This window comes from Hyperolius riggenbachi, chromosome 9, assembly GCF_040937935.1.
Source record: "Hyperolius riggenbachi isolate aHypRig1 chromosome 9, aHypRig1.pri, whole genome shotgun sequence".
In the NCBI taxonomy this organism is placed as follows: domain Eukaryota; kingdom Metazoa; phylum Chordata; class Amphibia; order Anura; family Hyperoliidae; genus Hyperolius; species Hyperolius riggenbachi.
The window spans coordinates 80,674,428-80,698,439 of NC_090654.1; the positions used below are offsets into that span (position 1 = coordinate 80,674,428).

The following is a 24,012-nucleotide window of genomic DNA, read 5'->3' on the forward strand; positions in this document are numbered from 1 at the left end:
GCTCAAGCGCTTTGAGTCCACCAGGAGAAAAGTACAATATACAGTAAATGTTATTTGTCTTGTAATATGCAATTCACTTTTTCTCCTGAGTCTTTTCTTAGGTGGTAATTTTTCTTCTTCTCTTTACATTAATTTGTCAGCATTTCACAATTATAAAAGTACCAAGAGTAGTAGAAAAAAATACTATCATAATAATTGTGTTTATTTTCTTGCTTGCTGGGGGTTTTAAGTTTTGACAAGGTATGAAAATATTAACTAGGAGAAAACTAAGCATAAAAAATTAATTGCATATGGGCTCCAATCTCTGTACATTCACCAAGGTGATAAATAGATCCTCCTGAGTCACCGTGGCAGCTCATGGCGATAACTTCCCTTAAAGGGGGGGGAAAAAGAGTTTAACTTACCTGGAGCTTCTACTGGCCCCCTGCAGATGTCCCGTGCCCACGCCGGGACAAACCACTTCTCTAGTCCCCCGCGGCTCAGTTTCATTTCTGGCGATTGGCCAATCGGTGGGCATGCCCGCATCCTCGATTTTGCTCCCATCACCCTCTTGTGCATGGCTGACTGGTCGGAAAGGTCCTGCTACACAAAGCCGACTGGCCAGAAACAAAACTGGCTCACTGCAGGGGACCGGAGGATTGGTTTGTCCCACAGGCACAGGACGTCTGCAGGGGGGCCGGTAGAAGCCCCAGGTAAGTTAAACTTTTTTTTCAACCTACTTAAGGTTCACTTTAACTGTAGTATTGAGGAGAAAATTCTTCTTGCTCCAAATCTCCACCCAACCAGGAAGGGAAATATATTTTTTTTATGAGGTTTTAGAACCAGATTCTGCAATCCCTTTATTAACCACCATTTGTTTTAGGAGCCTTCTTTCTGCAAGAATGGTCACATGACCACTTCCAGCCACCTTCACCAGGAAATGAAGGATGGGGGGTGGCAGCTGGAGGGTCATAGTGCTCCCATATAGCCAAAGAAAACAGTACACAGCTTCAGGCGTGCAAACAGCAATATGGGGTGATAAATAATGGATAGAAGCATTGACATTTTCACAGAACAAACATCTTTTTCTTTTTTTTAAAAGATGAATTGGTCCTGCAGATCATATACTCAGGTTTCAATCCCTTCGTGATGAGAGCAGGAGCTGCAGAAAGCTCCCATTTGTTAACTTACAAACTATTGCACTTCTTTAATAACATATTGTAAAGTGCCAATGATGCGTGGTAAGCCAAGGCTCTCAATCTCAAATGAATACTCAGCCCGCTATGAGCTACTGAGTGGCGAATTTCGGATTACTGTCATGAGTTAGTGCACACCAATGCTCATAGTGAATGTATTCACATATGTCTGTACCGATTAGCCTTCAGCTTAGTGCACAGGGCACTGATAGATTCTTACAAGCACCTCGGGCACCCCTGGGTATCACAGCTACACTGAAATGCTGCAGGCCAGGAAACTCTCCATGTTAGTGGGCGAATGGAATGGTTCTTCCACTCCAGAGTCCATGTCTTCTCTCTCTTTTTATTTCTATTATTATCTATTATTTTTATTTTCCTCTATTTTATCTCTCCTCTCTTATTTTTCCTTACTTTCTCCTCTCCTATATTTCTGTTTACTTTATGTCCCCTCTATTTTGATGCTTCTTTCCCTATTCCTTATCTCGCTTTGCTCTCTCTTCTCTTCTTTGTGTCTCATTTCTTTTGTTTTCTCTCTCTTTCATCTTTCAGCTCTCTTACTTCTCTATTCTCAGGGGCGTAACTAGAGAGGAGCAGGCCCTGCGATGAGGGATGGTCGGAAATGCCAATTTCCCAATTTCTATTTTTCCGATTTCCGAGGAGTATTTTATTAGTCATTTTTTGCATCACAGAATGAAAAAAAATGGAGAAAACGGAAATCGGAAAAATGGAAAATCAGTCTTGTGATTGGTCTAAAATAAAATTTTGCTGAAAAATTCTGCATCCTCTGATTGGTTATGAGTTGTGTAATTTGGCTAAAATTACCAAGTTGTGGTAAGTCGGATTTCCGTACCAAGTTGTGGTAAGCCGGAAGTTTGGATTTCCGATCAGAAACGCTGACATTTCAATTCGGCAGATTCCGAATGGGCATCCCTACCTACAATTGCAGGGGGCCCAGAGCTGTGGGGGGCCCAAAATACTAACCTACCCTTCCTCCTATACAGGGGACTGTACTTCAGATCAGGTGCTTTTGTGGCTACACTTGTTATGGGTGAGAAGATCATGATGGCCACACTTGTTTTATGACCCCTGTGAGATGGGGTCCAAGGCCGTGAAGGGCACCAAACATAGGGCGGCGGTAATGTTTTGCCGGGGGCCTCCTGAATTGTAGTTATTTCTCCACTGTCTATCCTGTCTCCATTATATTTATCTAATTCTCTAGCTGAGCTAAATAAATGATCTACCACCATCCACAAAGCAGTGTTATGCTATCACCCATACGCTTACACATTATTTTATGTGAGTAAAGTTTCACTGCCTGCAACATAACATCCACTAACTATAAAATAACAGCTGAGCACGCAGGGAATGCACAAACAGGCACAAATGTTGCACCTGTTAACGGCTCATTCTTTTCTGTTTTCTATAGTTAGCGCACTTTACATCCTGAGCTGTTAGACTTCACGCACATAAACTTTTACTCCTGTAACATATCATCTGTAAATCCATGTTACAGCATAATAGTGCTCTGTGTATAAACCCCACGGTCCTAATGACATGTGCAACAACAAGGAAAAAGCACCATCCAAGGCTCAGTGATGAGTGACGAAAGCCCATTCTACCACATGTTCTCGTATTCTTTATCCTGTGATGCCACACACTGTGCAAATACTGTTCTTCACTGTGGCTTCATACTGTAGATATAAAGAGGACCTGAACTCTTGCACAGGACAGAAGGAAAACAGAGAAATGCGCCCTGTATGTCTTAAAAGAGTGTTGCCTGTCTAATTACCTCTCAAATGTGACTAATCACCACTGTAATTTGATCTCTCAGCTGTGTCAGCGCAGAAAAAAGTCATTTGTAGGAGTAGGAGGATAAGTATAATTGCCTATCTCAACAGTTTATTTTCACCTTGGGGTGCACTTTAATAACCATCCTTAGGGGGTATGAGAATGAAAGTAAATGTCTGATGGAAGGACTAGTTTATTCAGCATCTATGAAGCTCCTTCGTATTGCTTGTCAGGCACCTGCAGAGTTCAATTCTATAAGACTGGAACAGGGAATTTGCTGGTGGGCTATTATTGCAGTTCTTAGAGAAGGTCAATGGGAGTTCTACTGCCAACCAAGCTATAAATAAAGCAGCAGCACGCCTAGCCCCTAGAGGAGGCTAGTGGAAGTGTTGTTATGCTCGCTTTTATAGGAGGCTAGCGGAAGTTTATTCCTGTCCCTAGAGGGGGTCACTAAAAGATGTACTTCTCAGCTTCCAGAGGAGGTCAGTGAAAGTCCCACAGCTCATTTGCCAAGGTCAGTGGAGCTGCTGCAGGTTCTGCCCCCGCAGGAGAGAAGTGCAAGCGCCAACGTTTTTAGCTTGCCTGTAGGATCCAACTTGCCAGACTTGAATGTAATATTTAATGCGACAGTTACTGGCAACCGGAACAGAAAACCAGGGGCTGAGTGCTCACATCTAGCAAAGCCATACTGCCCCATATATTTTACCAGAAAGATAGTAGCGAACAAAATGTCGTTAAAGGACCACTATTGAGAAAAGTAATAACATTTAAAATACATGAAAACACATAAATAAAAAGTACATTTTGCCCAGAGTAAAACGTGGTATAAATCACTGTCCTCCTATGTTGCTGTCACTTATAGTGGCAGCATAAATTTGACAGAACTGACAGGTTTTGGACTAGCCCATCTCCTCATGGGGCATTTTCAGGGTTTTCTTTATTTTCATAAGCACGTAGTGAATGACAGTTGCTCAGTCCAACTGCCAGAATAGTGTGCAAACAGGTAGAGGGGTGGCCTGCATCTTTGTATAGATCCTTTTAAAGGAAATGTTCCGTAAATAATAATTTAAATACTGAGAATCCCCCATGAAGAAATGGACTAGTCCAAAACCTGTTGGTTGTATCAGATTTCTACTAACTACTGTAAGTGACAGCAAAATAGGAGAAAAGTAATTTATGGATCATTTTACTCTGGGAAAAAACCTAATTTTTATTTGTGCATGTTTACATGTATTTTAAATTTTACAATTTGTGTGAGTGGCCTTAAAGACTGGTAGAAAATAGGTATTAAGGTTTTCAATTATACAATTTGTGGAATATTTAGGATACCCCCTTTCATGGTAATATCCTGGTTTCAGCATCAGAAACACTTCCTATAGCTATATATTGCTATACATGAATGTATATTGGTATGTAGCCCGTGCTCTCACTGAGGTTTAGCCTAGGCATTTTTTATGTGGAATTCTCCCCCAAGAGCCTTCTGCGAGACCAGATATTTTAACTTCTGGCTTTAGAACTCTCCGTAAATAAACATTCCGCAGAGGTCACCCGCCAGTACCAAAGATGTTAAAGGAAAGGTTCAGGGAGGGTGGGTAAAAAATAAAAATCAATTTCCACTTACCTGGGGCTTCCTCCAGCCCGTGGCAGGCAGGAGGTGCCCTCGCCGCCGCTCCGCAGGCTCCCGGTGGTCTCCGGTGGCCGACCCGACCTGGCCAGGCCGGCTGCCAGGTCGGGCTCTTCTGCGCTCCAAGGCCCGGAACTTCTGCGTCCCACGCCGGCGCGCTGACGTCATCGGACGTCCTCCAGGCTCTACTGCGCATGCGCAGTAGTTCTGCGCCTGCGCAGTAGAGCCCGGAGGACGTCCGATGACGTCAGAGCGCCGGCGTGGGACGCAGAAGTTCCGGCCTTGGAGCGCAGAAGAGCCCGACCTGGCAGCCGGCCTGGCCAGGTCGGGTCGGCCACCGGAGACCACCGGGAGCCTGCGAGCGGCGGCGAGGGCACCTCCTGCCTGCCACGGGCTGGAGGAAGCCCCAGGTAAGTGGAAATTGATTTTTATTTTTTACCCACCCTCCCTGAACCTTCCCTTTAACGCCTGATATATTTCAGGAAGTAAATCGGGGATTGACACATTTTACAATGGGCAAACATTAACTAAATAATTAATAAATGAATATTGTGAAAAAAATGGGAATACGCAATTTTATTTAATATGTTATTGTGATTCCTCTTTAAAAGAACAAGTGACACCCATGCTAACCTAGAAATAAAAAACACATATATAAGTATATAAATACTAGTTCTACTTACATAACAGATGTATTGCGCTATCCACGTAATGATTCCTGTGAATTTGATAAAGGTAAAGCAGAGAATCCTGTTCTAGACAGTTTCCATCTTGGTTACCTTTAACCTCCTGACATAATTTCCTACCTCACTCTTTTTTCTCCTCTTGCTAATTGTGTATTCGTTACCCGCCCTCCTCCCAGAGTCTTCAAACCCTCCCACTGAGGTCTATACTAGGAAATGCACTGTCTTATGTCATTAGAAGGAGGGGGAAATAAAGGGAAGAGGATGAATATAGATAAAAATACCCCCCAGCATTTAACTGTTTGGAAATGGCAATTAAAGGGCAAGTGCTCCTAAGATATGTGATAACTCCGAACCATAACAGCAGAAAAAGTTTGAAATGCAGGATTAGCATCTTTATCACTCATACCAGGTGCTGATGAAATTTGATTTTTATGGTGAAAATAAATCCTACTTTAAAGTAGGTCTATAGGATGAAAAATTGAAATCAACCACAAATCAAATTCCTGCAACTAACTATGCCTGAAAACACATTGATTGTACTTCTAAAGCCTTCTGAATCTTTAAAACTTGGAGCACTCTAAAGCTGAATAGTCACCTCACAACCCAGATGGATCCCAGCGATGTCCCACAATGATGAGCGCTCCTGGATCCAGCTTTTTGCCGGCGGGTATATGCGACGTCACGCAACAGCACACAAGGGTCGTGAAAGAGAGTTAAAGTGATCGCGGTACTCTGGGTGGGAGTTGTCGGGAATCGTAAAGATCCAATCCGTCATGACGTTCGCTGTCGATGCATGTCGCCAAATGTTATTTGCGTAATTCGCACGTCTGTACCAACATGGCGAGAGAGGGGAAACAATCGAGCGTTGCTCAAAAAATCACCATAGTGGTAGTTAGATGCACACCTCAGCATCAAGCATTGCCTCAACCCAGTGCTGCTCCACACTACTGACTGTCACTCCACTGGGCAGATTTGTACTAATCATCCAACAGTGAATATTTCAACAAAGAAAGCTATGATTTGCATACTACAACACTGGAATGGATTAATATAAACTAGGGCAAGGCAGTAGTATTGGCTGGCTCTGTTGTGAGTTGGGACAGTGGCTCAAATGATATGGCAGCCAGGCCCTTGGACATCCACCAGGCTCTAAGCACTAGCTTAGGTCACTTTTCAGTGCACTCCAAGAAAACAAGTTTGGTTAGGGACAAAACCAGCTTACTATCTGAACTGTGAAGAGCATCATACAAATGGTTTCCCCTCCCACCATCAAGCACCCATTACAAGACAGCAGTGCAGTCTCTCCCTCTCCCAGTCGGAGTTCTGCTGCACAGCCAATCACAGGAAGGCAATATACTGACAGATTCAGGTACGTATACTTTTTGAGAAATAGAACATTAGCAGCACAAATATGGGTCTCATGTTGTTTCCAGTACAGGAAGAGTTAAGAAACTTCACTCATTTATGCAAAAGAGCTTCTCTGAGCTCTCGGACCAAGCTTGGTCAGCTACCGTGCTGTTTTCTGAAGCACTTATCTCAACCTGTTTCTCACTGTTTCTTGTTTGTTTAAGTTTTTACTGCAGGAAAGTTCAAAGGTTCATTAGCTCTGCTCTGTTTCACAGTTTAATTGCTTGCCGACCGCTCCACGCCTATTGGCGTGAACGCGGCGGCAACCCTAGGACCACTCCACCCCAATTGGCGTGAAGTGCTAGGGGCGGAGATTGCAGGGATTGCGTGCCCCGATGCGCGCGCATCCCCACTGGAATGACAGAGCTCTGCTCCGTCATCAGCCTCCCAGCAGCGATCGCCACTAGGAGACTGGTAGACGGTGAAACCACCATCTACTGACATAGTACAGTGCTGCGATCTGTGGCTGCACTGTACTGAGAGGCAGGAGAGTGATTGGCTTTCATAGGCTGATGTCTACGAGAGCCGATTGCTAGGATTGGCTGGCAGGGGGAGGGAGGGCAGAGTTGGGAAAAAGTTGTACGGCCCTGCAGCGTGGCCTTAAAGCTGCAGTGGCCCTATTAGTAAAAAATTGCCTTGTCACTAGGGGGGTTTAAGACCGCAGTCCTCAAGTGGTTAAAATACAGAGTGTAATTTGTAAACTGCAATTATTAGAGAATAATGCAATGGTATAAAAAAAGCTATATAACTGAAAATAAAAATATGAGACTCTTTTCTTTGCAACCAATGTTCTATGAATGCTCCGTACTACACATACAATTCATTATATCATAAGTTATTTTCCGCTTCAGAGTCACTTTAAATGAAGCCAAAACTGGATTAAATGGTATCAATTTTTGCATCTTCCTGAAGCTTAGTTCAATGAATTCCATATGTATGCATTTTATTAATTAATTACGGCACTTGTCTGAGTAACACAGGCAACTGTTACCATGCATTTCCCAGCTTTAGTAGTTGCATCCAGCCCTCCTTAGACTTCAACTTCCAGCAGCCGCGTAGCAATTGGTATGCGCCGCGGATCTCGCCAGCCGTCAGTCAGAGGGAGCGAGATACATATGAAACAATACCTCTGGCTTTTATGTGCGGAGGATTAAAACAGATGAAAGCAGGGAGGCTGTGAAGTAAGTCTTCAAAACTCTTCTTTATTCCAGCCTCATGGGAGTTTAAACAAATCTCATGTTGCTTTTATGGCCAAACAGAAAAATAAAATAAGAAAAATAATAATCAGAATCGTAACTAACAATCTGGAAAAATTTTTGGGTACATAGGGAGGTGAAGGAAACTTTTATATTTTGAAACTAAGTTTAGCACCACAAGGTGTGGACAGCGAAAGTCCCTTAGCAACAAGCTTTTATTTAGCACTGCAGTATGAATGCCTTTAATTATCCTGTATAATAGAGTCTAGATTTTGCAGAACAACACGTGCTCATGAGGACCGGTGTACCCCCTTCCATGCAGGAACGGTTCAAGCTACAATGGGGCCCCAGGGCAAAAGTAACCTGGCAGCCCCCCTGACTCCTCCCCACCTGCTGCAGCAGTTTCACCCCCAGAGCCTCCGAGCCCTTCCCCAAATTTACTGTGCTCCCCGGGGCCCCTGCATAGTTTTTGTAGCATAGCAACTCAACTGACCCTGCTGGAACACTGCTCCATTAGTCCATTCACTCTCATCTTCATCCTCACAGGGACACCTCTTCTTAGAGACCCGAAGCATGTTATAATGTAATGACTTGCAACAGGTCATCGAGAAGGTGCAATTAGCGGGGATTAAGATGGGGAGCACAGACTAGGGATGAGCGTAATGACCTAATTACGAATTTCCGAAATTTTGCGAAATTACTACAATTACGATTTTAGCAGTAATCGAAATTTCGTAATTTTCGCAAATTACGCAAATTTTCGTAATTACGAAATTTAGTATTTTAAAGTTTGCAAAGGTTTCTATCCCTCTAGATGCCTAAAATGAATAACCAAGGAGGAGGAGGAGGAGGAGGAGGAGGAGGAGGAGGAGGAGGAGGACAGCTCTCAGAGAGAGAGAGAGAGAGAGAGAGAGAGAGAGAGAGAGAGAGAGAGAGAGAGAGAGAGAGAGAGAGAGAGAGAGAGAGAGAGAGAGAGAGAGAGAGAGAGAGAGAGAGAGAGAGAGAAGGAGGAGGAGGAGGAGGAGGAGGAGGAGGAGGAGGAGGAGGAGGACTGGGCTATTCATTTTAGGCATCTAGAGGGATAGAAACCCTTACAAACCTGATAAAGTAAAATTTCGGTTGGAGACACGAAATTCGTCATTACGGGAGTGAAATTTCGATTACGAAATTGTAAATTACGATTTGAAAATTAATTACGAAATTACGAATTTGGGTCGTAATGTTAAATTTCGCATTCGTAATAAAAGCAGTTCGAAATTTCGAAAATTTCGGCTCATCTCTAGCACAGACTAATGAGGGAGTGTGCCAGCTGGCAAGTTGCTATGCTGATGAAAAGTTTGCAGGGGTTTTGTAGAGCACAAGTCAGGGGAAGACCTGGGGAAGGCCTGGCAGCTCTCAGGGGCAACTGCCCAGGTTACCCTTATGGTAGTACCGGCCCTGCTTCTGTAGATGGCAGACTCCCACTGATAATTTACAGCTGCCTTGTGCAATCAGTCACAATGGGGAGATTAAGCCTAACCACTCTTTATGTCCATGAAGTATCCCACAGTTCTGGAAAATCTTCTATCAAGGGTTAAAAATCCAACCTTCACACTAGGGATGGATACAGAATAAGTTTTGTAAGCACCAACAAACAGTACCGGATTTACAACTCAGAGTAGGGGTGTAGCAATAGCCACAGAAGCCATAGCAGCTGCCTTGGGACTCTGCAGCATAGGGGGCCCAGGTTCTACTTAATGTATTCACCATTAACCTTCTTGTGTTTCTTCGCCCTCTGACTTTGTCTCAGTGCTCATGAACTATGAGCAGTGTTGATTGCATGAGAGTGTAAATCACCAAATTAACTACATACCCATAGGGTAGAGGCAGGTGGCATTGCTTAAGAGTGGCTACATCTGATCTGAGGGCCCCAAGAAAGTTTTGCTATGGGGCCCCATGATCTCTAGCTACACCATTGACTCAGAGGCCCATGGGCACAGGCGTTCTCGTACCCTAAACTCTGCCCCTGAACAAAGGCCACACACCCCATGGGTAAAAAACTATTCTGAACTCTAATCCCTTCCTTATGTCTCTAACTGTCCTTGACCCTCATCACTGTCTTATATCATCCTTAGTGACATGAGACAAGAATAAGGGTGTCTGAGGTTAGTGATATAAGGCAGGGATTAGACTGTAAGCCCCTGAAGTCAGTGATCTGAGGAGGGGGGCCACCTCTGCCACATAAGGCGCCAGTAGGCACTTGCCTACAGTGCCTTACAGAAAATCTGGCCCTGACAACAAAAAATAATAATTAAAAACCAGTAACAAGGAAGAAAAAGGTAGACATATCCCCAATAATCATACAGCCATGAAATGTAACAATTTATAATCGACAGTGCAAAGTCATGGGAGGGATTAGACATGGGAAGGCACACTGGACCATGAGCTCCTCTGAAGGATAGTTAGTCACATGACTAACTCTTTAAAGAACTGCAGAGCTTGTCAGCGCTATATAAACACATCACAATAATATGCAACCACCATTTACTATTTGGCTGAAAGGTCAAAACACATCAGGTATTGTGTCGCTTTTTCTATGCCTTGCATACTGCCTAGAACCCCCTGCTGTGCCTGTTGTCATCTTTCATCATTTGATGTATTCCCACTCACTGAAGTGCAGTTGCTGCCAGTGTTACAGCCTCTTTCTTCTTTACTTTGCTGTCTTCAGCTGTCAGTATCTTGCTGTATTTTATCTTCTCTCTGTACACATTAATTAAAAGCACTACATTTCTCTGTTGGTGTTAGGGCCGGATATGTACTTTTAACCGCCCAATTCCACTGTCAGCAGCTGGCACCTTCAGTATAGGAAGCCTGATGACCCTCCCTCCAGTATAGGAAGCCTGATGACCCTCCCTCCAGTATAGGGAGCCTGATGACCCTCCCTCCAGTATAGGGAGCCTGATGACCCTCCCTCCAGAATAGGGAGCCTGATGATCCTCCCTCCAGTATAGGGAGCCTGATGATCCTCCCTCCAGTATAGGGAGCCTGATGACCCTCCCTCCAGTATAGGGAGCCTGATGACCCTCCCTCCAGTATAGGTAGCCAGATGACCCTCCCTCCAGTATAGGGAGCCAGATGACCCTCCCTCCAGTATATGGAGCCTGATGACCCTCCCTCCAGTATAGGGAGCCTGATGATCCTCCCTCCAGTATAGGGAGCCTGATGAACCTCCCTCCAGTATAGGTAGCCAGAGGACCCTCCCTCCAGTATAGGTAGCTAGATGACCCTCCCTCCAGTATAGGTAGCCAGATGACCCTCCCTCCAGTATAGGGAGCCTGATGACCCTCCCCTCCTCCTCCAGTTTAGTTAGCCTGATGACACCCCCTTCTCTCCAGTATAGGTATCCTGATGACCCTCCACCCTTCCCCCTAGTATAAGAAGCCAGATTACCCTCTCTCAAATATAGGTAGCCAGGTGACCCTCCCCTAATATAGCCTGCTCTGCTACTCACCCCCCTTGATCCTCATGTGCTCTAGGCTATGGCCTATGCGGCCTTGGCTTAAATCCGGCCCTGGTTGCAGTGGCTTCTATGCTGTAGCCCTGTGGCTGGACCACCCAAAATCTGCCTCTGACACAGGAGACCGGGGTTCGAATCTCTGCTCTTTCTATTCAGTAAGCCATCACATATCCAGTAAGGATTGTAATCAGCTAATTATGAATACATGAAATTTCGTGTAAATGTTCACAATTATGTCCATACGTCATTTTGTGTATTTTTTGGCGTAATTTCATGCCAGCTATAGCAGTTAACAGCAAAGCCCCCATACCTGCTATTGTCGCTACACATGTTAAGGAGTATAGTGGGAACAAGTAAAAAAAAAGGATTTTTCAACAAGACCTTGTAGTTTTCAAGAAAATAGATTTGAAAAATGCAAAGGAAAAATGGTTTTAAAACTGTCATATTGGTTTTTAAAGTGTGTGTTTAAAAACATTTTTCTCTCTGCATTTTTATCTTCTATCTTCTCAAAAACTACAAGGTCTTTTTGTAAAAAATATTTATTTTTGTCTTGTTCCAACTACACTCCTTAAAGTGAACCTCTCGACTCAGCAGCACTGAAAAGGCCTGGTGTTTCTTTAACAGTTTCACAGCATCAGAACTTTGTTTCTCTTATACAAGCCTCATTTTAAGCTGCACAGAAGAAAACTGCCCGGGCTTTTTTCCCCTGATGCTGTGCAAAGCATGATGGGATTTCTGATTTTGTTTTTCTCGTTCTGCTGTTTTGGTGCAATTTTTTTTTTTTTACATTTTGAATTTGACATTTGAAGCCTAGCGTGTGCAGCTGGGAGGGGTAATCAGCACACAGGACAGTTGGAACTGTGTCTCCTGCTACTTGTCACCTCCTTTCAACCAAAACGATGGCTACCCCATGACAAAGATGGCAGCCCCCATGAATCACAAACATTTGCCTGTTCTTTTAAAACGGGGTGGGTAAGAGATTATATTACCTATCTATTTTAATTAACATAACTAATGTAGCTTAATGACAGTATGTTTGTTTAGGCTGAAGTTCCCCTTTAACATATTTAGTAATTTTGGTGACAACAACGCGTACAAGAGATATCGGCGTGGGAGACTTGGGCGCAGGATACAGCCGGTATATGGCTGATCCTGCTGCTGCACAAGTCCCGGCCGTGTTAATGACTATTTCCCCTCCAGGCCGCCATGGATGGTGGGGAATTATTGTGTTTTAACAGTAACTTAACAGAGTTACTCCTTGTGCACCGCTATAACTGTAATTCCTATTACGGCCTATGGTGTCGCCGGCAGCTCCAAAGTCTCCAGCGCTGGGTTCATCGCGTTCGGACAACAACATGTATGGGGGCTGCGCTATTAACCACTAAAGTCGGCACAAAAGTACATGAAAATTATGCACAATTCTAAAAAACATGGTTCCTGATTTCAATCACAGACGAAAATAATTAAAACTATTCCTGAAATTGTGCATTACGATTTTGCATTGTAATTGTAAATTTTAATGCAAAATTTCGACTATGCAAAATTTGTGCCCATCCCTAGTAAGGAGTCCTTGGGAAAGACTCAAACACTGCTAGCACCTACTGAGCGCACCCAATTGGCTGCAGCTCAAGCGCTTTGAGTCCTCCAGGGGAAAATGCAATGTAAATGTTATGTATGGGTAGCACAGTGGCATTAGTGGTTTACTGATAAGGTATTTTTGTGGCCATACATGTTATGGGTGAGAAGATCCTGATGGCCCACTTATTTTTTGACCCCTGTAAGATGTCCCCATACCCCCCCCCCCCCCCCCTTCAGGATGTGAAGGTCACCAAGAAGGGCCAGGGTAGGGTTGTAAACATTAAAGAAAACCTGAACTGAAAATTAAAAGTCAGAATAAACATACACAAGTCATACTTACCTCCCATGTAGTCTACTCTTCAATCTCTTTCTCCTCTCCCGCGTCCCGTTTGTACACTGTGATCAAGGGAATTCTCCGTCCTCCCATTTTGAAAATGACCATTACCCCATAACAGCTTTTTGGTCAGCACACTGTTAAACTGTAACATCGCCAACTTGAGCCATAGGGAAACATGGACATTGCCTGGCACGTCAGTAGTCCTCTCAGTTATAACTGACAGCAACTGATAGATTTCAGTTCTGACAAAATGTTGTCAGAACAGGAAGGGATTATTGTCAGAAGAAAATGGTGAGTTTCTGAGAGGAACTGATGGCAAGGTAACTATGTAAAGTTCATTTGAAGTTACCTCATGTGTTAATTTTAAATAATTTTACTCAGGTTCCCTTTAAGGGCCCCATCGAAGTATGGCTGGTGTGGCCCCATGATTTGAAGTAATGCCCCTGGCTGTCAGCAACCATTACATGAACCTAAAAACCACTGCACTGTGATCTCTATAGTGAGTCTGACTTATTAACATTGGAGATTGGTCCTACAATCCTTGCCTGCATCCAAGTAAACCTGAAGATACAAATAAAATAAAATAAGGTAACTATGACATTTTTTTCATAGTTTGGGCAACATTCGGGAAAATAGCAGCAGGCGGTGCAGAGGAATGTACTACTTCCTGCACTAGATGTAGCACCCCTCCCATTTCCTGCCCCATGGGCAATGTGTCTCCTCGCTCTCTACACACAGCCTGCAGTGAGTGAATGTGCAGAGCAGCAGGGTGAGTAGAGAGAAAGATTGCTGGGCTGCAGCTGGGACATTAGCAGGAAGAGGTAGCAGAATATGTTTAGTGCTTCAGAAGTTGCCTGCCATTAGTAGCCATGTGCACTGCCTGCTGCAATTAATTATTTATCCTGACCAGAGTAATTAATCAAAAATGCTGGGCAGTCTGCTGTTGCAGAAGCCAGTGGCACTGACATCTTCTGCAGCACTGTATAGAGTACAGCGTTTCATAACAATTAGCTCCGTCCACATCCTGATGACTCATTTTCCCCAAATATCCCCCAAATTTGTAGTGACACGCTGGGTTCCCCAAACCGTCAACCCTCCCATCAAAAAATTGGTTGTTTTTGGGGGGTGTCTGTAAATAATCGCCACTGAGTGTCAAAATTTCTAAGTACGCCATTGGGAGGCATCATCCACCTTGTAGCTGTAGCACTCCTGCATCTAATGACAGCGGCTGATCCAATGATGAGTGCAAGCCAACTTAGATTTTTCCATATTGTGCTTGACCTCCCTTCCATCTTGCCGCTATAGCCTGTAGAATGTTATATAGTACTTATATTGATTACATTCTTTTATTGGATTAATATATTTATATAATAAATTATTGTTATTTTTGATTTGTTTGTTGCATTCTTTCATATTTGTACCAATAGAATAGGAATTGTTCAATAAAAGAACTCATAAAGCGGGCATATCTGTATATCAGAGCTCAAAATAATTTGGGAGTCCTCCTGCCTTAAAAGGAATCTTAAATTATTTTGATATCATAGTCACAGCTTGTGTGACATCATCATAGCGGGTTCATAACCACGTCCTAATTTGTAATTTGCCTGACAAGCCCCTGGTGGAACCTCCAGGGCACATGTGCTGTATATTCACACGCCCTCTCTGTACGGGCTCCCGCGCTACCAGACATCACTGGGAGCATCCTAGACATGCACAGTTCCGATTGTTTCCAAACTGCACATGCCCAGGACGCTTCTGGGCTACCTCTGCTGGGAGCAGGATCCATAAGTGCGTTGAGTGGACAGCACATACGTCAAGCTTCAACTCAGACCAGTTGGCGCTACGAACGAGGTAGGGGCGGAACTACAAATCATGGGACACCCCATCAAAACGTTGATGGGCCCACTTAATGTTCACAAACCTTCATTTGCCTCTTCTTGGTGACACTGAAAACAAGTGTGACCATCGGGAACTTTACATCCATAACATTGTAGCCACAAAACCACCCGATCTGGAGTATCAGAGAAAGGAAAGGTTAGTAATTGGGGCCCCATATCAGCTACTTGCCGAAAGGTTTGTGAATTACTAACTGAAGCAATGAGCATCATGCAACTGCAGCAAGAGAGACTTGTTTTTATTAAATACACACATCATCCAGTGAACAATCATCTTCTATTGTTCTGATTTTATAAACAAAATCCATATTCAACATTGTGTTTGCACTAAAGGAACAAAATGCAATATTAGTGTGCGTAGAGCTGAATTAGAATGGAGTATGGCTACATCATTTTATGTGGACAGTGACTTTCCTTGTGTAACTACTGGTATAGGTAATAGGTAATAAAAAAGTAGTGTGGAGCAGTAACCCATGGCAACTCTCAAGCAATTACCTGTCATTGTTCTGGCCCTGTGAAGTGAAATGTAGTTACCATATTTGAATGCCTATTGAATATTCCCACTGCGCTCAATCCACCGCGTTTCCTGTGGCTTGGACTGATGAGTAATGGAAAAGAATGGCAGGTGACCATGCAGGACTCAGCATGAGAAATGAAAGGGGCTCAGGCAGGAAGGCAGATAAAACGAGGCCTCCTTCAAGCAATCACTTGTAATTGAGGGTTAATCGGGAACTCTTCCAACGGCTGTCTGAACAATGGATGGTGATGGAGACACTGCAGCTCGCACTGGCCCCTGACACAGAAAGAACAATGAGGCCATCAAACTTGCAAGTGTCATGTGAAGAGTTTTACTGCCCACAAGGTCAGAGGCCCGAGCGCTGGCTGAAGGGCCATAAACTAATGCTTTTAACGCCTGCTCTCAATTGATGAATAATAACAGCTAACAAGCTCCTGGATGACGGATTGGAAAGGGGACTTTGTATTATGACTCCTGAGGGATCTGCCAAGTACAGGCTCCAAGTGACAAATGACACAGCCTGGAGGGACGGTCAGCTGTGACCGTCACTCTCTAAATCTCTGGTCTTGCACATTGTGATGACATAGGGTAAGGAGTGGAGCACAATTCCTCCGGTCCTCAGGCGGTGAAAGCAACCACACCATCTTCATGGTGCAAGATGTGGTAACTGCTCTGACCTGATTCTTATAATTATGAAGAAATCTCAAAATGAAAAATCCAAGTTTAGTTACTTCAGTTTTATCCATCTTAATGTTGGAGTTAAAATGTGATAAATTCCGGAGTTAGGCCTCGAGAACAACAAATAGGGATGATTGGGTTTGGGCCACCATCAGTAGTACTCTAGTCTTCAAGTCCTGGGCCCAAGTTGAGGAGGCCCAGAATATTACCTTGCATAATAGGTCCAAGAGGCTCTAAAGCATACATTGTATGGAACCCAAAATGGATGGAGTGGATTTGGGTCAATTAAAGGGATTCTGAAGTAAAAATAAACTTGTAATATAATGATTGTATGTTTAGTACAGCTAAGAAATAAAATATTAGCAGCAGAGATATGAGAAACTCCAGTTATCTATGCAAAAGAGCTTCACTGATCTTTCTTACTTTCAAAGAGAGCTCTGTCTTCTGACAACTGTCTGTCACTGTATTTTGATTTTTCTGCAGAGGACAGTTCAAAAGTGCACTGGCCTGCTGTGTGAAATCATTTAGAATGCTGAGTGTAGTGTGTAAACTGCAAATATTAGAGAGTGATGCAATGTTATAAAAAAAAAAACTGTATAACTGAAAATAAAAATATGAGACTATTTTCTCTGTTACTAATGTTCTAGTAAATATACGTACTACACAACCAATTCATTATATCATTTTTATTTATTTTTCCGCTTCAGTGTCACGTTAAGTTAAACTCTCATTACTTGTGTTTGCCATTAAGGGATTCCATCCTTGCTCCTAAACCCCAGAAATAATTTGTGAAAAGCCTAAATTCACAAGTGGCTGCACAAGGGGAGACACATGGACCTCATCCAGCCTGGATGATCAGGGTATATAATAATGAAGGACATAGTGTGGCTCTTAAAGAGAAACTCCAACCTAGAATTGAACTTTATCCCAATCAGTAGCTGATACCCCCTTTTACATGAGAAATATAATGCTTTTCACAAACAGACCATCAGGGGGCGCTGTATGACTGATTTTGTGCTGAAACCCCTCCCACAAGAAGCTCTGAGTACCGCGGTACTTTTGGCAGTTTGTTACAATGTAACAAGGTTCACAGACAGGAATTAGCTGTTTACAGCTGTCTCTAACAGCCAAAACAGCTAGGAGCAGCTACATAACCTGCCCACAGTAAAAATGTCACCATGTAATAAATGTCAGAATGTAAATCGGGGAGAGGAAAGATTTTACAATGAGCAAACACTGACTAAATCATTTGCACATAATTATGGTAAAAAATGAAGCACTTTTTTTACCACATTATTATCACTGGAGTTCCTCTTTAAGGATCATACCGCACAGTTTGGACAAAGACAACTCATTATAAATATCTGTTTATCTTATGTTTCCTCTCTCCTTATTTGTCTTGAAAGGCCCATACCCACACAAAAACAATGCAAGTAAGCGCAATATGACAACAGTCAAACACTTTCGTCCAAAAGTCCACACTTTACACAAATGCTTCCACAGTAATCCTAGCAGGTGCAGCTTGATTGATGATTAATGGAGATTTAAGAGCGTGGCTGTGACAAGAGTGGTGGTGAGGGAGAGCAGAGCACCCAAGCCAACCAGGTGGCCAACACACAGCCGAGAGCCCAGAAAAACTATATGCAAAGTGGATATTTATAAGTTTGAACTCTTTTAAATAATACAAGTTTTAAGCATGTTTACGCTATGGTGGATGAATATGTTTTATTTGCGGTGATATGACTTTAAGTGTAACTGAGACGACGGGACATAAAAGTTTTATACATACCTAGGGCTTCCTCCAGCCACCTCCACGCTGAATACTCCCTCCCCGGCATCCTCTGCCTCCTGGAACTATTGGTAGAACCTCTTTTATCTTTGGCCAGTCGGCGTAGGCACCGTCTGCCCGCGAGCACTCGCCCGTCTACTCCTGCACCTGGGTGCCTTCTGTGCCTGCAGCGGGAGAGCGACACAGCTTCTACCAATAGATCCAGGAGGCTTTGGATGCCAGGGTGGGAGCAGTCGTCATGAAGGGGGTGGAGGAAGCCCCAGGTACGTATAAAAATGTTATTTCCCCTCGTCTCAGGTTCACATTAAGATGCCTTGTTGTCTATATTAAACCTAACCAGGAATAATAATGGGTGGATTCAGCAATGTTATCAGTATATTAAAATATAAATGGCCCTCTGCCCCTCTGCCACCCTTTGTTGTCCCTGTAGCTGCTACAGAGGTAGCTGTACATTCCCTTTACTCCCAAACAAACTCAGCCAGCAGTTTCCTGTGCACTTTACTGCATATCTCTTGTTAAAACTGGACAGTTCGGCATGTCTACGGCAAAACAACAGTATTCAGGAGCCCTGCAACACTATTAATAGGGAGAACTCGACCGGTTTGACAGGGTCTGTTATCCTCCATCATGGAATCAATACCAGTAAGACAAGACTAGATTGGCGTTAGCGTTCTCTCTGTCTCAACAAGCCTCGCCACATCCGAAGCTCCTCTGCTTGAAATGCTGGGTGGAAAGCTGGAGTCTGAGCGTTTGAAGTCTGAGCTTCCAGAGAGGCCCAACCACAGCTTTGCTGGAAGGCAGAGAGCATAGGCCTGCTACATTATTAACCAGAGAGCGGGAGGAAGATGGTCAAATGGCGCAGTACAGCGAGAGCGGAGGCTTGGCAGACATGATCATTAAATATGCTGTGTTTTCTCCAGCAGTGCAGGCGAGGGATGGAGAGGGTTGAAAACCCAGACATACCATAGCTTCAGGGTCCTGCTTGTTTTAAAGAGAGACTACAATCTCACACATTCAGGTGTGTTTCTCTCAAAGCGCAGTTTGCATCATGCACAAAACAAAGAACACAGGCTAGATATAATACCGAATTTCAGCACTTTATGAATTTTTCACACCCTTTATACAGATTCTCAGCTGAGCTGATACAAGAATGGTCTGAATTCCTTGTCATGAGTAGCCTTTTGATTTGTGAGCACTTGCACCAGTATGTGTATTTTTTGCCTGTTGCTACACTGATTACAATAAATTAGCAGTACTGGCTTTTTCCATTGCTGCACCCTCAGCCTGAGCACCAGAGCAGGATCATCTACCAGGCATCTAGGCAAGTGTTTGGGGCCTAGTGGGTGTCAAGGAGCCCATCTGCCACCTTCTTTGACCTCTCTTCACTTCAGCTTACCAAAAAGACCTCAAGTTGGCCCCAAATCTACTTCGTTGCCACGGGTCCCATTATATCTTAATACTTGTCTGCTGAGCACGCTGTTGCAGTCCATGGCAAAGGTGGATTCGGCCCACCCCTAGCTTCACCTTCTACTGGCCTAGTGCCACCAATCTTTTCTCTGCTCTCCCGTTCACAGAGCCTTCAGGCTCTTTTTACGCTTGCACTGAAAGTGTGCGTTGCATAACTTTTTTTTCCCCACAGGGTAATGCAACGCCAATGCAAGTCAATGGGGCCAATTACACTTACCTTGTCATGTCGCGCCAAAAGTATTTATCCCGCCGCACAGCCTGCAGCGTGTTACCACACTTAGTGCTCTGTGCATGGGGCATTAGAAGTCAATCGGTGGTCCAATGGGAATCCCGATGACATACTTCCTGTCTAGCAGGGAGTAGGTCAGTGAATGGGGAGCAGCACTTTCCACACTGTCGGCGCACTCTGCCGCAGGGTCATATGTCATTTTTTACGTTGCAGTGGGATACGGCAGGAGCATGGCATCGTACCGCAACGCAAACATCAGGTGTAAAAGTGGCCTCAATGGAACCTGAACTGAGAGGCATTTGGAGACTGTAACATTTATTTCCTTTTAAACAATACCAGTTGCCTGGCAGCCCTGCTGATCTTTCTGGCATCCGCATTGTCTACACACCTGAAACAAGCATGTGGTTAATCCCATCAGTTTTCTGCCAGAAACATCGGATCTGTATCCTTGTTTAGGGTCTATGGCTGAACGTATTAAAGTAGACCCAAATTAAAAATACATTTTCTAAATTATAATAATAAATAGCAGCCTTTTTTCAGCTGCATGATGACAAATATAAAATATTTTACATTTATTGGAGAAACCCCTTCCCTTCTTTTCAAATTGCTGGGATTTTTCCGGCAAACTGGTGTAGTAGATGCTGTCCGGCAAAGGGAGGAATTGCTAATGGCTGCCCCCAGTATAACCCTAGCTATGAAAAAAGAAGGGTGAAAAGCATGCACTGAAATGCTCATAGGCTTGAAGGAGAGTTTATTTATCTTTGCATGTGTCAGAGTGGTGCAACTAAACATTTTGAATTAAAAAAATGTTTGGTTTGGGTCCGCTTTAAGGTGGCCATACACTGGCAGATGGCCACCAGATTCAACCAACAGATCCCTCTCTGATTGAAATCTGATCAGGAGGGATCACCTTAAACTCCACCAACCTTCCCTTATTGCTTTTTGGTCCAATTGTAGCATTCAACGTCCACAATTCTGTGTGTTTGCTTTAATGTATTGTTTTTGTTGTGTCTCCTTTGTTACATCTCTTCCATTTCAGAATTTTTTCAGCTGTAGGGATGTTGCTTAGTTGATTATTGATGGGGTTTAAGATGCAAATGTAAGGTAGAATTGATATCGCCTGTCAGGCTATGATTAAAGGACAGCAGACCCTGAAACATGTCAGCCTGTCTTACGTATTGGCGATTTAAAAAATTCAGCAAATTAGTGGTGTGCTGTGGCCATCTATGCTGTGAACTCTTCAGTAGTAGTTACAGATTATACAAAGTCAAACTTGTAAAGGTGTTCCTAACTTCCTATAACATTTGAAACATCTGTTCCTGCCCCTCGAGGAGGTTAGTGGAAGAGCTGCAGATGCTGCCCCTACAGGAGGTTAGTGGAAAAGCTGCAGTGTTGTCCGTACAGGTGGTCAGTGGACGTTCTACTCTCTGCCCATAGAGGGTGCAAGTGGGAGGATTACTCTTCTAGCGCAAGGAATACTACTGCCCCTCGCAGGGGTCACTACAACTGTCTCCTGTCTACCTATAGGAGAAAACTTGTCAATTGTTTAACCAACGTTTACAGTTACATTACACCAGAAGGAATTGTAGGACAACTGTTCAATGAACAGGGACATCTGCCCAAGATGCCAAGTTCAAGCGACTCCCCTAACCATAGTAGTGCAGCTTGCTTCCACATACCTTCTTCTCTTGAGATCTGCATAAAAGATTCCACTCCCTTCTCCCCATAACTTCCTTCCGATGCCAGCGTGGAGACGTAGTTCCAACCCATCGCTTTCACAATGTCCACCATAGCCTGAGCTTGGAAGGAATCCGGTGGGACCACTCTGGAGAAGAAATCGTACCGCCGATCGTCACTCAGCTCTGGAGCTGTGGAACCATAGCTGATCTGCGGGATCTACAGGGAGGAAAAAGACAAAAAGATGAGAATGATTGTAATACGCATTCCTTGTGACTTGTTATTGGTTTACCAAAATGCAATCTATTTTCATGTACAAGCAGGACCCTACTTACAAACAGCTTCCGTTTGCAGCTTACAAACAGCTTCCGATTGTTTGTAAGTTGAGTCCTGTGTTATATACAGTGAAATGTGGATAAGTAATTTACATTCAGACAACTCTGGATTTGGATATATAGTGCAGATATACAGTACAAACTGTTGAAGCTTAGTGTTTAGTGGACACAAAAAGGTACCCAGTATAACAAGTTAGAACTCTTTACTGAAGGAAAGCATGCAGCTATAAATCATACACAACCATCAGGAAATGCAGCTTAGATCAGAGAAAATACTAAGTAAATACAGGAAATGACAATCCCATAAATATCACCATCGCGTCCTACACACAGTGACATCTTGTGGTTGTTTTACTATACAGCAGTTTAGGTAATCCCATTGATACTTCAACATATTCTATGTTTTTGGTTGTTTTAAACGTGTTTTAAACTTCCTATAAACCTTTATACAATATTGTAATATGTAAGAACAATAATATGTAATAAAAAACAAAACAGTATTGAATATTTTGTACATGAAGACAACTTTGTTTGTGTCTCTTTAACCCGGGTCGTTTGTAAGTAGCGGACTTTCTGTATTCATTTGCAATGCATATTTTCTTGATCATCTCATTATATATCATTAATAGTATTCATCTCTGTTGTACTGGTCTTGTCTTTTCTGTACTTTTACAAAAAAGGTTCTATGTGGCCCTGAAATGATATTTGGTGATTGGATAGTGTCTTCTGTTTTCTTGATAGAACAATAAACTTTTGGCTTCTGGATCCTCCTTTGGGATAATAGCAAAACTACAGCCACCGTCATCGCAAAAATATTTGAATTGGAATGTATGGATTGTTGGGGTGTCATGTGAGCATAATTCAAACATGAACATCCACAAATCTTGGTCTATAAAACTTTGAATGATTCCTTATCAGTGGCTGAGCAGATGCAGTCATTAGAACAATTGTGCAGAGAGCAGAACGTTTTTTCTCTTCTTGCCCTTAGTTGTCAGTCTCTCAGGACAGGGAAAAAACTTCTCCCCCCTCAGGGCCCCCTGCGGGTGCATCCCTTGCAGAGTATATTGTTATGCCCCTGTATGCCTCAATGTCACCGCTTTCATATCGGTTCACAGGCATTCAGCAGGAACACAAATCAAGGCTTTTGGAAAAACTCTGTGTAATCTACGTATGTCTGGCTTTTTATTATTATTATTTTGGGGAGGGGGAGACGACGGGTGACATTTTTCCTGCTTTATCTTCCCATTATGAGAAAAGTGTCGCCATTAGAGCCTGAAGCCTCTCCTGGAACCTCTGAATTATGCAGCCTCTGACACTGCGCTTACTTAGCAGCTGATAATTAATGCTAATGTACCGCCATACAGTGCACTTGACAACTCTTGTCTGATCTTCTTCATCCATCTCCAGTTTAACCCTTTGCAAATGACGCTCGCCTGAAACTGAGCCGAACTCTTGAAAGAGGAGAAAAAAACAGAGACGATAAACTTTCTTTAGCGGTCGTCTCAGATTAAAGGACATCTAAATGCTAACATTTACATTAGTGCACATGGAACGTGTAGATAAACTATTCGGCTGAAAATTGAGCTGTTCCATTAAGAAGTAAAATGTTAAGGATTAGCTCATCCGGAAAACTCAGTCTACAGCTCAAGAGCACCCCCATCCCCCACAGAGAAGTCCACTGTGTTATATACAGAGCCACAATCTCAGGACATACAGACTGGCTACTCTGAAGATAAAACGATATCATTACAAAGATATAATTATTTTTCTTCTAGACTCTGCCTGTTTATCATGGCAGTTTTGTCCTTATCACTCTGACAGCACCAGGTTTATACCTCCCTTGTGATCACTGCCCCTAACCAGAGATGGATTAAAATGTAATGGGGCCCTAGGCAAGGTGATCGATTTGGGGACCCCTTGTGGACTTTTTAGTAAGCTGAAGTGGAGAGAGGTCAAAGAAGGTGGCTGCTGGGCCCATTGACACCCACTTGGCCCCAAGCACCTGCCTAGGTTACCTGGTGGATGGTCCAGCTTTGCCCCTACCTTTAATTGGCTGTGCGGATGTTGGCACAGAGGTGCCAGAACAGTTTGCTCTCTAGTATGCTGCGCATGGAACACAGAGGACACATCAGAAATGA

The 24,012-nt window shown here is 43.5% G+C and overlaps 1 protein-coding gene across 2 annotated transcripts in view; it reads right to left on the bottom strand.

Moving 5' to 3' along the window:
* Window positions 1–24,012, bottom strand: part of GRM7 (glutamate metabotropic receptor 7) — a 730,291-nt gene that overhangs the window by 441,983 nt on the left and 264,296 nt on the right. For both annotated transcript variants that reach the window (XM_068253109.1, XM_068253110.1), the window contains exon 2: window positions 21,542–21,758. In XM_068253109.1, the coding sequence (XP_068109210.1) occupies window positions 21,542–21,758 (217 nt within the window). The remainder of the gene's footprint in view (window positions 1–21,541; window positions 21,759–24,012) is intronic.